The sequence below is a fragment of the Lates calcarifer genome, linkage group LG9 (assembly GCF_001640805.2).
Source record: "Lates calcarifer isolate ASB-BC8 linkage group LG9, TLL_Latcal_v3, whole genome shotgun sequence".
Classification (NCBI taxonomy): Eukaryota; Metazoa; Chordata; class Actinopteri; family Centropomidae; genus Lates; species Lates calcarifer.
This window is the reverse complement of record NC_066841.1, coordinates 14894473-14908445: the sequence shown is the minus strand read 5'-3', so window position 1 is coordinate 14908445 and position 13973 is coordinate 14894473. Positions and strand designations below refer to the sequence as shown.

Here is a 13973-nt window from a genome sequence, read left to right as displayed (position 1 = left end):
TACTCTATAGCCTGATTGTAACAAGAAGCCTTGAATTTAGCAAAGACGACAAAACACATTAGATTAAATTGAATAATAGTTAAAGCTTGTTCCTCTTCACTTCGGGACCCAGTGGATTATTTGCCCCAGCAAGGAGCCCTCTGTGACAACCAACCAAGAGACACAGTCATTAGGGAAATGTTGCTGAATGATCTGTTACACATCATTAAGTAATATTTAACTCATTGTAATCCCTCTAAAAAAAAACAAAAAAAACAAATGCTTCCTAAACATAAGCTGTACCATTTTTCTGTACAGCAGATATGCTAAAAACTGTCTGTGTCCTGAAAACCTCTCTGCCTTTAGTGTTAAGCCTGAAGGGTGAAGGAACAGATGGGCATGGGGAGGCTGAGGGGGTCACAAAACTCTTAGTCCCATATGTCCTCGTCTTCCAGTTCCCACCATCTAATACTTTAAGCCTGCTGTGCCACACAAAGAGCCTTTCATAATGGTTTACTATCAGTGCAGGTCAAACTACTGCAATCAGTTCCCTTTATTCCCAAATAACAGGCTTTTGATCTGTAATTCTGTCAAAATATCACTTTATACTTCAAAACATTTATAACTAAAAACAGTGGGTACCGCAATCTTAGATTTTTCTTCTGTCTTTGTGTTCTCGAGTGACAGTGCCTTCTATTCAAATGCAACAAACTAATATTCTTAAGGCTGCAACTCGTAATTATTTTCATTTTCAATTAATTTGTCATTTCTTTTTTTTTGGTTATTCGGTCAATAAAATGTAAATAAAATTGCAGGAAAAAATGCCCATCATCACTTTCTGGAGCCTTTAAATGTCTTATTTTGTTTGGGTTTAAGTCCAAAACCTAAGAATATTCAGTTTACACTGACACACGACAAAGAAAAGCAGCAAAAATCCTTTCACAAGAAGATTCCTTTTTTTTTTTTGCTTGAAAAAATGCAGAAATGATCATTCAACATCAAAATAATTGCTCTTTTCATATCTAAATATTTTAAATTTTTCCCAACTTTTTTGTTTTTGCAATGATTACAGTGAGGTTAGTTATAGAATCGCCCTTTAATTAGAACTATTTTAAGCAGAGTCTGAAAGTAAGATTTCATGTTGTGCTCACTGGTAATTAGAAGTTGTTCTGTGATTATTTATTTTTTGTTTTGTTTTGTTTTTTTTTGTTTTTTTTGTTTTTTGGCACAAAGCCCTCTGGTGGTAGCTGGAGCAGTCATTAGCAAGACTTAGTGAGCTGTCGTTCTGAATAAACCTGCGTATAACAGCACACTTGTACAACATTACATCTAAACCTGCAGTCCTAAAAAGACATCTGCAGGAGGAAGGATACTCATTTCTGTCTTTTGAGAGTGAGCCAGCACATTCACTGCTCTGTGAGGCCACCGCTGCCCTGTAAAAAATTAGCATACAGCTGATGTTCTGCCCTGAGGGTGAAAAGAGCCAGCTAAAGGGCTTTTTTGGTTTTAGGGAAAAGGGCCCCGCAGACTGCATTGCTCCACTCCCTCATTGTCCTCCTCATGTGAACTCCATATGTCCCCCTAGCGGCAGGTGTCACAGTATGACCTCTGACCCGGCATGCCACTTTTGTGGGTGAGGTTGAGGTTGCATTGTTCACAGTGAGGCGGTAGTCTAGACTGTTTGGCCACAGGAGAAAAGAACACAATGAGACATCTCATTAAGTATTGTACCTATGATGGCAACTATTCTCATTCATACAGACAAGTACATACTCATACAAAACACTTTGTGATAGACAAGACTTTGTGCTTCATAAACATTTATCAGTGTGCTGTCATTATCATAACATGTATATTCTAGAGAGAACTTTTTAAGTGAGTATTTTGTTTCCTAAAGTTGTATTTAAAGACATCTGAAAGGATGAAAAATGTCATTGTCTTCAGTTCACAGACCTCAGTCCCAATTAGACTACGACTTTGACAGGCATAACTGGCAGCCAAATTTGCAAATAGGACAGTCATTCATCAGACTTCAATGAGACAACCAAGAAAAATCCTCACCAGTTCAATTTTCCCTCTCTAAGCTTGACACCAGACATCCCAACAGTCACAGCACATGAGCAAAGACTCCATAGTCTAATTAAAATCTGAGGAGAACAAAATAACTGCACAAGGGGGTCATTAAATAATGCTCTATTTATTTAGTTTTAAAATAGTTTCTTTTTGTTCTACAGACATAATTTCAAGGAAGTCAAGGGCCTGCAGAAGCAACAAAATAAACACCTTTTTTGTTAATTTAAAATACTGACAGTAAAATAAAACAAACATAACAGAAGAGCAAGGCTAAATTACTGGTAATGTGGGTAATATCTGAGTTGAGGTTAAAAGATGTGACCAAACATGCAATGTGCAACCATCACTGAGCATCACTGCCCTATTTTCTACCAAACCTCTATAACTAATGTTTCATAATAATCCTAAGGAACGACAGCAAAATGGATTTTGCAAGCAGAAGTGGTCTGGTAAAATAATTTTCAATACAGTGGTAGCTCCATATAGTGGAAAGAACTGGCCAATGGAAAACAAAAATATCCCATTATGCTAAAATGTATCTTGAATTTGAAACAGAATTCGTGTCACCTCATTTCACAGCAAATGTACTGACTTCCAAATGAAAATACTCAGCCTTACAGAGTACATTTAAAAGAATAAACTGGAAGCAAATTTCAAATAGGGAAAGAAAGGAAACTGAAAATATATTCCATTTAGACTTTGGTTTAATTCTTTATATTTAGGATTTTCCCTTTCTGTGACCAGCAGAAGTTAAAATAATATGATTCTATAATTCTCAAGCATCTCTTAAGAAAGTAACTGTTATTCAATATGTAATAAAACAAATCTAATAAACGTTAAAACTGAGTGTGAAGTTGGATTGTTGATAAAAAAAAAAAATTACCAGCCTGTCTGCAGTACTGCACGAAGACAAAAACAAGACCACAGGGCAGGAGAGCAAGCAGGCCCTGAGGATCAGGGTAAAAACAGTTCATACAGTAAATGTCTCTTCTATAAATGCCCCACACGTGGGCACAAACTCAACATCACTTTTACTGTTTTTATATGTTTGCTAAATTCACATCTATTATTAAAATATTTATTGTCGAGATAGCAAAATCCACTGCTTTGCAGGTAAAAGAATAAGCTTTATACCATACTAAAAGAAAATAGTGCACATTTCAAGGCATTCAGGCCATCTTGCTTTGCAGTATTCAATGGAAGATACATTTCCTCAGTTGTTATAAAGGGGTCCCCAGAGGTTTAAAGGTGTTTGCATCCAGTCAGGATAAGCATGCAAACAATAAGTGCACCCAGTCAGTGCTGCAGAGTCATACATTCACTGATAACAACTACGTCACCTGGGACACTCGCAGACTCTGTATCAGAGACATGGCGTCCAACATAGAATATATCTCCAAGCAAAAGATACATAATTTCTATTGCCAATAAACTATCACCATATATAGTACTACTACAGTGGAAATGAGAACATTTGTAGTGTGTCTGTGACAAGTGTGTTTGTATTATTTCCCTCAGAGTCTGAATTTAACCAGTGGTTTTCTGTTTGCTTTCATGACAAAGAAAAAAAAATATGTAACATGGTAATGAAGGAAACAAAAGCTGTGAATGTAAAGCAAGAAAGATTTTAAGAAATATGCTTATTTGCTTTCTGGTGGAGAACTCCTGATAGACAATATCACTATCATGTCTATTATATATGAAGATACACCTAGCAAATGGTTAGCTTAGCACAGAATGGAGAGACTGAAGGAAATGCTGGCCTGGCTCTGTCTAACTATTTCTTGGCTTTGTGCAGTTGCCGGGGAAAACAACAGCAACACCAGAAGGATTCTGTGCCCAGCCAAGAATAAGTCCGCCACACAACCTCAGTAGAACAGTAAACTGCCATTTTTACTATTCAGTTTTTGTGAAGATTAAACAAACAAGATATATTGTGTTAATTAGTTAGCTGTAGAGGAGCTGGTAGGTGGATTTTGTTACCTTCAGACAGAGCCAGACTAACTGTTTCCAGTCCTTATGCTAAGCTAAGCTATCCAGCTGCTAGTTGTAGCCTTATATTTAACAAACAGATATAAATTTGGTATGAATCTTCTCATTTAATTCTCTGCAAGAAAGCAAATAAGCCCATTTCCAAAAAAAAGTCCAACTACCCCTTTAAGATGAACCAAAACCAAACACTTCACGGACAGAATCAGAGCATAGGCTGTACTTATGATGTACACTGTATAGTAAAGCAAAGCTATCAATGCAGAACTAAATTTGAAACCAGTGGTGAGACTTTCAAAAACAAAATTGACCCTAGACCGGTACAAAGTGTTGCCGTCTATCTATGGTCTACTGTACAACAGAAAGTGTACCAGCTGCCGTTTTGTCTTGACCGCAGGTGACTGCAGATAAAAATGCCGAATCCAGTCTGAAAATATGCTGTTCAGAGTCTGTAGTGAAAGAGGTCAACAGCCATATTGTGATACTGACCTGCTCCCAAGCAGCAACTTGAAAATTTCACTATACAGCTTGCAAGCACACAACACAAAATAACTACCTACATCCGTTATCAAGGGGTAACTGAGGTATTAAATGAGGGGAGGATATTGCTATCATTAACAGATAAATCACTCTTACGTACATTTCCACCTGCACTTCAAGTGCTGTGCCATTTTATTACAACTCAAACTCATAGCTGACAAGCCAAGGTCAGGGAATCACGTCAGCAGAATGGCTTTGATACACGATTGTTCAACAGTAAGTTAAAAACAGACAGTGCTCTGGAGCAGGAAGAGTCCACGAGCAGTTACAGGCGAGGCTGCAACTCTAGGAAGGATTTCAGTTGCAACATGGAGGCAAGGCGAGAGGGATGAGGATTAGGAGTGAGAGAAGGAAAATAAAAGTCTTCAGTGTACAAGTTGTTTAAAGTAGGTATTTGTGTCCGCCGTCCTCGTCCAGCGTGAGGTCTACCACTTCAGGGGGGGACACCCAGTTAGGCTGAGGGGAAACAGTAGTCCAGAGCTGTGGCTGATTTGTGCTGTTTAACTGCTCCACTGAGTTCTCCTTCCAGGAGGACAAACTCTTTATCACACCTCCGCATGGGTGGGCACATCTGGATTTAGAAATGAAAAATTAAAAAATAAAAAATAAATGAATTCATTTGTAAAACCGGGTAGGGGTGGGGATACTCACACAGTCAGTATAGATAAAATTTTTTGATAAAAGTCCCCCCTTTTAAAGTTTTTACCGTGGCTTCTCCTGCACTCCGACAATTTCCACCTCGCTGTCAGAGGAAGCAATGTTAATCTGGCCCTTGTGTTGAGAACTCTCCTTGTGTGACAGCTCTGCCTCCACGTGGCCTGAAACAAATAAGAGGAACAGTGTCACACATTGTGAGGAGGGCCGGAGCAGTGGAGAGCTTCAGGCCTTGCTGACACATGAAGACTGCAGCTGCTTTGACACAGACAAGAACAAAACAATGATGAATCTGACACTTGTGTTTGAAAGGCTGACTGGATAGCATGGAGTGACACATTGGACAAAACGTAAAAATTGTGGACTTTATATTCATGTTTTGACAATGCCGGCTAGTCAGTCATAAAAGGTCAATTCTTTTTGTCTTGCGGCGAGGCAGCAAGACTTTTAAAAAGCACCACATGCAAGTCAGTGGAGTGTGTGCGGTGAAGAGTAGCACTTCAAAGGCATCTTGCTGAGATTAATAAGACAGTTTCCCCCACTTATTGATGACACCCATGCCTCTAAATGTCCTGCCTTCACTGAGAGGAGTGGAAATTATCAGTTGAGATATACCGGGTTTGTAACTGACCTGAGATAGAGCTCAGAGCTCTTACACACCCAGAGTGAGCTGCCATATCCTGGCCTCTGTGTGTATTTAGCTCATGCTTTATCACCGTGGGCCGGACTGTCTCCACACTCATACTCTCCTGGTTAGAATCAGTGTCTGAAATATCATAGTGACCCACTACTGGAGGCCCGTCTGCAGAAAACAAAGAAAACACTTCATTATTCAAATCATGCCTGGGAAGAGCGGGACTCTGTTTGGAAAAGAGACTGGACACTGCATCCATAGTCCTGCTGGCTGCAGCATGTGAAGTATACACAAGGAAACACATCCTATTTCACCAGAAGCAAAGGTTTACACCACTGGTAAAATAAAACATTTAGGGTCAGTCAGCTTTATAGCCCTCATCCTGCTGTAAAACATGGACAATTACAACTGTGATTAAGATTATAATAACTTTTCACTGGTTGTGTTTGCAGCGTATTAATAACCCTTGTGCATCAGCAGTGTTTTTTTCTCTCCATTTATTGCTTTTAAAGTAACAGCCATTCACATAAAACAACACTAGAATACAGTCATTACAAAACACTTCAACATAATCTTACTCTGTGAGTGAAATGTAGTGGGATAATAAAAGCCTAACAACAGAAGATTAACTGTGGAAGAGCGGGAACATGTATCTTTGTTCTACCCTGTCAAAGGAGTCCCTGGGAGACACACACACACATGCACACACACACACACACATGCGCGCGCGCACACTGCTACCCAGACATGTGTGAGAGGGGGTTCGCCTGGACAGCGAGTACTATGAGAGAACACTGCCTATGAATAGCTGATTGGGCTTAAATAAGCAGGTACCAGGGTTACCAGAGAAACCGAGCACTTGCCAATGTAAAAAGGCCATGTATTAAAGATACAAAAAGAACTAATGTAAACCAGGATAGTCTCTTTGGTAAACAATGGACTGTCCTTAGTTTTGTTTTTAATGCACACAGTTTGTGATTGTATGCACGAGGCTCCCTTCACCGTGTTGACACAGAGGTTGATTTAAAGGTCGTTTCAGTTTTAACAAATGCAGGACAGCAGTTGTTGGATCCATATGAACCCAAAATGGCAAAGTAATTATGCACCATGAAACAAAAACACCAATACTCACACAAATTGTAACAAAACCATTAGGCCAAGAGAAAACAACTAAATAGATAAAATGTTCTGTCAGTCACCATTTATCAGCATAAGCAAAGCTATACCTTGCACACATGCTGCTGATGAAAACTAATTTGGCCTTGCACATTCTACATACTATTATAATCACATGCAAACAGGTGGGGGAACGATGCGATCAGCTTTAGATTTCTGTAAAACTGACAGTCAGAGGGCTACATATATACATAGAGAAAACACTTTTTAACATCCTAACTATAAATATGATTAGGCCAAAGATTCCTTCATCAATGTCTGTGATGGTTCGATAGTGTTAGCAGTGTTAAGAACTGTGACGCTACGGTCATCTACATCAGTAAAAGTAGTTTGAGGAGAGACCTGAAGAGGAGCGTCTCCGCCTCAAAAACCACAGGATCTGAACCAGAGAAGGCCACTTGATCACCCAGATCAGTCCGTTTTTAGGAAATCAGTAAACATTGCCATGCACCATACTGCAGCTGTTATTACTGCTGTGTATCTGTAAGTTTGATGCCTGGGCTTTCGGTTTAAAGTCAAGCTGTGGGAACACGCAGTGCCTTGTGGAGACACAGGCCAAGCTGGCAGACCAGTGCAAATAAAAAATTAACTAAGAAAATATTATACGAGTGAGGATTTGAGGCTCTTGGCATTGTAGCTAATAGCCACAACAAAGGAACCCATGCCTTATCTGACGCCTATTATCTATACATAGGCTACTAAAAATAAACATTGGGAGTAATTCCTCCCTCACTAGTTTCCTGTTACTGCACACAGGCAGCAATAGCAGCAAATGTAACAGAAAGGCAAATATTAAAAAATGTAAACACATCTAATCTAATTACGTAATATGATTTTAAAAAGCAAGAAATTGTGTGGGTTAGTATATTGCGTTTATATTTATAGGCATATCTATGTTTAAATGTTCTGATGTTAGTAAAGCTATGCCACCAAAATAAAGGTTGTCGCAAGGTTTTTATAAGTCCTGAACCATTTACAAGCAAAGTGCAAAAAATAGTTCAGGAGAAAGAGGGGTTATGTAGGGTGTTGAACCTGAATTCTAAAGAAATAGTACTATGATGCTTTATCTAATCATTCCCAGCACGAGTTCAGAATGACAAGGCACATGCTAATAAGCAGCAGCACCCCACCTAGCACTGTATGATGGCTGCCCAGGTGCTGTAATGTACATTCTGTATGAATGACATAATCAGCTAGCTGTGTCTGTGTGTGTGTGTGTGTGTGTGTGTGTGTGTGTGTGTGTGTGTGTGTGTGTGTGCGTGTACGTGTACGTGTACGTGTGTGTGTGTGTGTGTGTGTGTGTGTGTGTGTGTGTGTGTGTGTGTACAGCTGGTAAACAAAAACAAACAAGCCATACAATAAGCAATACAATAAGAGCCCTGACTCAACAGTCTATTGAGATATGCCCCATGTCCATGTCACAGATGCTGCAGAAATCAAACAGGTGAGTTGAATTATTGAATAAATGTCAAATCTCACAGTGATTCAGTGCCAGCAGATGCTCTGGGCTTCAGGTCTGCACAGTCAAGTTCTAATGACCAGCTCAGGCCCAGCTGCTGTCGATGGTGTATCCGTTTGGTGACCTCGCATCATTTACCTATTAATACCCATTGCCATGCTTTCTGCATCAACTAATTCTACACTTGGTAAGATCAAAGTATGAAACTGCGAGGAGTGAAGAAGTGAAACCTAAACATTCAAGAGACCAGGGTCTGGAACACCTAGATTTCCATTCTGAGTGACCACTTCAGGTAGGATGTTGTTGTTTATAGGGGTGGGGGTGAGACTGTTGTTCTCTCGTGCTAACATGTAGGCAGCCATAGTCTCTGCAGACTCTGACGATGGTAAAAAGGAACTGGGCGGGGACGGGCGTGCCCCCTGGGAGTGATGCTGCTGCCCCTCTAGGGCATCACTTGAGCGCTTGGACGAGTCGTTGTCCGAGTCGAGGTGTGCGAGCTTTTCCATCCAGATGCGGAAGCGCTCCTCAGTCTGGCGCTGCATCACGGCAAAGCGCGTCATGGCCTCCTCCAGAACGCTGCCGATGCCGTTCCTGTCCCACGAACCGCTGTCCAGCAGCCCATGAATCTGGGCGCCCACTCTGGATCTCTCCGATGCACGTCTGAAGCCAGCTTTAAAGACATTGAGGCCAAGCCATAAGAAAATACAGTAGCACTTTCATGCTTCGGAGGTGGACTTTTGTATTAAAGAGAAAATGACAGTTTGTTTTTGGTTACGTGCAGATCGACTCTTTCATGCTGATGGACTACATCATGCAGTTGTAGCACTCAAATCTGTGTGCAGGATGTAAAAATGGTTGAAAACGTTTCATGTACTACGGATCCCTAAAGGGGGGAACTGGATGTTGGGCGACTGATTCAGTGACTGTGGTTTGGAAAATGTGTTAACTGGTAAGACTTTGAGGAAAACACACCCATTTAAGGCAAATCGTTACATTAATTACAAACCTATGATACAAGGACACAGATATGTCTAACTCTACTTGCTTCTAAAATGTCAAACATCTTCATATAAAACCTCTATAATGATCCTAAAAAAAAATCTATGACTAGATAAACTAGTTCCACTGTGGAAACAGACTGATCAACAGACAGACAATAATTTACTAAACAAAGCCCGTGACACATTGCAAGCTAAATCCTGAATTCTATGGAAAAGAAAAACTGCCTACCAAAACCAACCCAACAGGTTGTATTCTAAGAAACAGAATCACAGGGAAAAGACCAGCCTAAAGTAAACAAAACGACTTTTCCAACAACAGCATCAGGCAGCAGGCCTGTAAATATCACCCAACTTGTAGCTTCTTATAGAGAACTCAACTCACCCAAGAGATTTCTACAATCATCGGATCAGATTAATTAAGGGAACAAACATGGGGCCAATGTGCATACAGAAAATACTGCCAGTGTTTATTCCTATTAGACACTTCTGTCCCTGAGTTTAGTTTATAGCACAGCCATCCTCAGTGAGAGCTGTATATGCATTAACTGAATTCTAGGAGCTACAGAGACCATTATGGAGTAAATAACAAGCTGTTTGCTATTCTAAAAAGTTTCATCGCCTCCTGGCAGAGGCAGAGTCAAGTGTACAAAAGACCTAAGGAACATTTAAAAGCTTCAGGCAGAAATAGAAAAGCAGAATATACTAAAAGCCTAGCAACCTTCAGGTGATACACACATTCGTTAAACTTCCCTGCAATAGAAATGATGAGATGAATCTTTTAAATTGACCTGTACACATTCTAACAAAATGGCAAACTAAATATGCTTTTGACTCTAAACTCTCTAGTTATATTTCTACAGCATCAATGTTAACAGTAGCTGCAGAGTCTCACTAACACAGTGAGATCATACACTGCCGTCTATTTACAGCAAAGGCTGTGGATATAAATGGCTCACTTGTTGAATTGCAGATCTCATAATATAGGTTAGAGTAACACAGCTCTGTATATGTCATTTCATGAGTTGAAAAATGTCCACTAGATTTCCACAGCATGCAAACGATGAGACAAAGATCCAACCAAACACACTGTATTACTACAGGTGGCTGGGCCTAGGCCCATCTAAACAGTCTAAGTATCTATAGATAAGGTGAATGAAGACAGATGATGAGTGAGAAAACAACAAAAAAAGACTGATAAAACAAACACAGACAAAGCAGTGCTTGTATTGATCTCATATTACAAAGGCCTTGGACATCTCCATAACATGTTCCTACTGTATGTGGTAAATAAATAATTTAATTTGGGTTGCCTTAAGATTTTAAGTCACACAGGCAGCCTCTTACTGTAAAGATCTGTGTTTGACTCTGATGGCAACTGTTGTCATACTCTGTTGGACTATGTGTCTTTTCATTACCATGTGATAATGTTCTACATAATACATACTATCTAAGTGACTGTTGCTACTATTACCCTGCAGAGAGGTGGTAGTGCTGTGCAAAAAGCATGTATTGTGAACACAGGATGTTACCTGGAATATCTGTCTTGATTGTCTTGCTACCTCCTGAGGTGTCATCATCCTCGTCCTCAGAGGTGCTGGTGCTGGAGTCACACGTGAGCTCGCTGTCACTCGTACTGCTGTCCTGCAGCAGGTTATACTTCTTCCGTGCTGCTGCCTCTCGTTTTTGCCTCAGCAAGCGCATACGCTCCTTGTGTTTCTGGCTCCGGTGACCTTTCACTTTTGCCATCTTGCCATTGGTTTGTTTTTCCTGCCCTCCTGCTGCCACCACGGTGGGTTGGCAGCGATTTTTCTTTGCAGCCATTGCGTTGGGAGGCATCTCGCTCTCTGAACGTGACCGCCGAGACTTCCTCCCCCCTGTCGCTGTGGCAGATGTTTGCCTTCCTGCTGCCTGCCCAGGATCATTTACAGCTTCCATGTTGCCCTCCTCCTCTTCTCCTACAGGAGGAGCAGCACCTTCTTCCCCTGAGGAGAGTGTGTCTGAGTCAGCAAGGTGGCCACTGGATGAAGGGGAGAGCATGCAGGGGTTTGAGGAGTCACTCTCATAGATATGACGAGACACAGGCTTGTCACTCCCTGTAGAGGCATGCTGGGACTCTGGAGAGTCTCGGCGGAGCTCTTTCATCAGGCATGGCATGGAGAGGAGACTCTGTTCACCCTCTGTATTCAAGGGGCTGTCTGCCTCCTTTTCCCTTGGTGGCGAGCTGGTACTGGTGGTGGTCTCTGTTTTCAGATGCTCATCCTGCTCTCCCTGAGCAGAAGCTGATTGTGCTTCATCAAGGCACTCTGGGGGGCACTCAGCATCCACAAATTCCTCTGCCTTCTCTGAATCAGCCATCTTCATGCTAGTTGAGCCCAGAGCCCAAAGGTCCAACAAACATGGACCAATGTGCCTGGACAGGAGCTCACCTGCTAGAAGAAAAACATCACTAATTTTAAATCACAATCTAACTCTATGCAACATGATGGATGTAAGAGAATGGGGCACTATAACTTCTATCTTTTTTACAAGACAAACTTTCAATGCAGTAAGGATTGTTTTTAAACTGTGCTGCCATCCTTGTGTTCTGCATCTGAGGTGAGCACTTTGGAAAACCATGTGTGGTATAGATGACTGCAACTTATAAATCAAGAATTAAATTTTGCAATACTTAAGGGCAATATTAACTATGGTGGTCATTCAGAATAATACTCATAAACACAAAAAGATTTCTATTTAAATACATAGAACACCTGTTCCAGCTATATTGGCAAACTGTTTTTTCTCGCCTTACAGACTCGAATATAAACACTGATTTTGTGCATTTTGTGCTGGGTTGACATGTTGCATAACTGGCTGACTCTTCCACGTAACAAAAACAACAAATAATCCCATTAAATTTTGTGCATTGTTTTGGCCAGAAATGTTCTTTTAACGGTACTGCTGGTAAACAATTAACGCTGGCTAGCCTCTAAGGGGAATGAACGTTACTTTTATTTTGAATTGTAATCTACTTTTAAGTCTCACACAACCTGAAAACCATATCACAAATGTCCGTTAAACCTCTTAAGCCACGTTAAACTAAGTGTGTGTGTGCACTGAGCTATTTATTTGTGTTTGAATGAATGACTTTATTCAGTGTGTCTGTGGCTAGCTGAGGCTAACACAGGCTCGGATCCAGACACTACTTTTAGCTGCGTAGTGAAGCTAACCTCGGTCATAACCTTACACTCCCGAAACTTGGCGAGAAGAAGACGGCAAGTCATGGAAAAATATTCAGGTTGCAGGACAGCTGCCCCACAAGAGCCTATAAATGGAAGCAGTATCTAGCCAGCCAGAGGCGTAACAGGCAGGATAATGTCAGCAGCTAACGGCTAACGTTATCGCAGCAACTTAGCATTTAAAATCGGCTGCGCTAGTTACAACTTACCGCGGCGTTAGTTATAATCTTCTTTTCCCAGTGTCAGACTTTTCGACATCTTCGGTAATTCGTAGCGTCTTTGATTTGCGATGCATAAACAATGCCCTGCAAAATATAATTAAGTTCTTTAAAACTTGGAAGATTTTGAATGTAATTTGGCGCAGTGCGCTCGCACCTTTGCGAGCCCTGTTAGCCGTTAGCGGCTAGCTGTGTGTTTATTTTAAAATGTCTCCATCAGCCGTTCACAAAGCTACATGCGCCATTTCCGGTCTGTTCACCGTGGCCGAGCGCCCCTGCGGTCGGATATTAATACTACAGGGTGAGAAAATACCGCAGGACAAACAGGGACGGGTTTTTGATGTAACAACAGCAATGTTAACATGGGCTTCAGGGAACAGTCACACAGTTCTTTTACATTTTAGACACTGACGAATGAATCGATTAATAACATGTTAATACATCAGTAGTAATACCAATAATATACAATATCACACGTACAATGTAGAATTTGCTGTAAGCAATATACTTCACTAAAGCAAAGTTTTGAAAACAGGACTTTTACTCATGATGGAACATATTTGCTGTGGCACTTGCCCTATATCATGGTCACATTAACCTGCTAGAGGGCTCTGTGGCAAAAATGAGCTCCTGTGCCCCTGTTAACTCCCACCTCCTCCCACTCACTGTGTAATGTGTTCTGCATTCCTATAGTGAACTACATGGCAACAGGTTCACTGTATGGCAGTTTGATTAAACACACATTGATTAAGCAAAAGGCACTATGTAAGCAGCAGTATGAGCTGAAATAATGAAGGGCTTAAAATTAGATTTTGATGTTCCTCTTCAAGAGTAGATCTCTCCAGTTAAAGCAGGACCAACACTGAGGCCCCTATCATGTCAGCTGATATTGCACAGTGCTAAAAAGTTGCATTTAATCACATTACCACAAACCACTTCCTACACTGTGAACCTGAGGCTTTCAGAGGCCGTGGGACAGTAGCATGCATTGCCCAGCCAGTGATTTAATCTTGCTATATGTGCTGAATTAAA

At 40.9% G+C, this 13973-nt stretch overlaps 1 protein-coding gene across 4 annotated transcripts; it reads right to left on the bottom strand.

Moving 5' to 3' along the window:
• Positions 1-2157: 2157 nt before the first annotated feature.
• ark2n (arkadia (RNF111) N-terminal like PKA signaling regulator 2N) lies at positions 2158-13167 on the bottom strand. Of its 4 annotated transcripts, none has more exons than XM_018662414.2 (5): positions 12933-13164; positions 11035-11934; positions 5867-6037; positions 5288-5399; positions 2158-5152 (listed from the first exon to the last, which is right to left on the bottom strand). In XM_018662414.2, the coding sequence occupies exons 2-5, from the start codon at positions 11864-11866 to the stop codon at positions 4963-4965; spliced, it is 1305 nt and encodes a 434-aa protein (XP_018517930.1). In that variant the 5' UTR covers positions 11867-11934; positions 12933-13164; the 3' UTR covers positions 2158-4962. The 4 variants fall into 4 exon arrangements, with proteins under 4 accessions (XP_018517930.1, XP_018517931.1, XP_018517933.1 ...); XM_018662415.2 differs by having other exon boundaries at positions 11035-11931; XM_018662417.2 differs by lacking the exon at positions 5867-6037.
• Between the last annotated feature and the right edge of the window lie 806 nt (positions 13168-13973).

Excerpts from the sequence above, each read along its gene's own strand:
- ark2n (XM_018662414.2), bottom strand. The coding sequence starts at position 11,866 with ATGAAGATGGCTGATTCAGAGAAGGCAGAGGAATTTGTGGATGCTGAG. Across the intron at positions 6,038-11,034 it reads AATCAAGACAGATATTCCAG|ACGGGCCTCCAGTAGTGGGT; the intron begins GTAACATCCTGT and ends TGTTTTCTGCAG. Across the intron at positions 5,153-5,287 it reads GGAGTGCAGGAGAAGCCACG|ATGTGCCCACCCATGCGGAG; the intron begins GTAAAAACTTTA and ends TTCTAAATCCAG.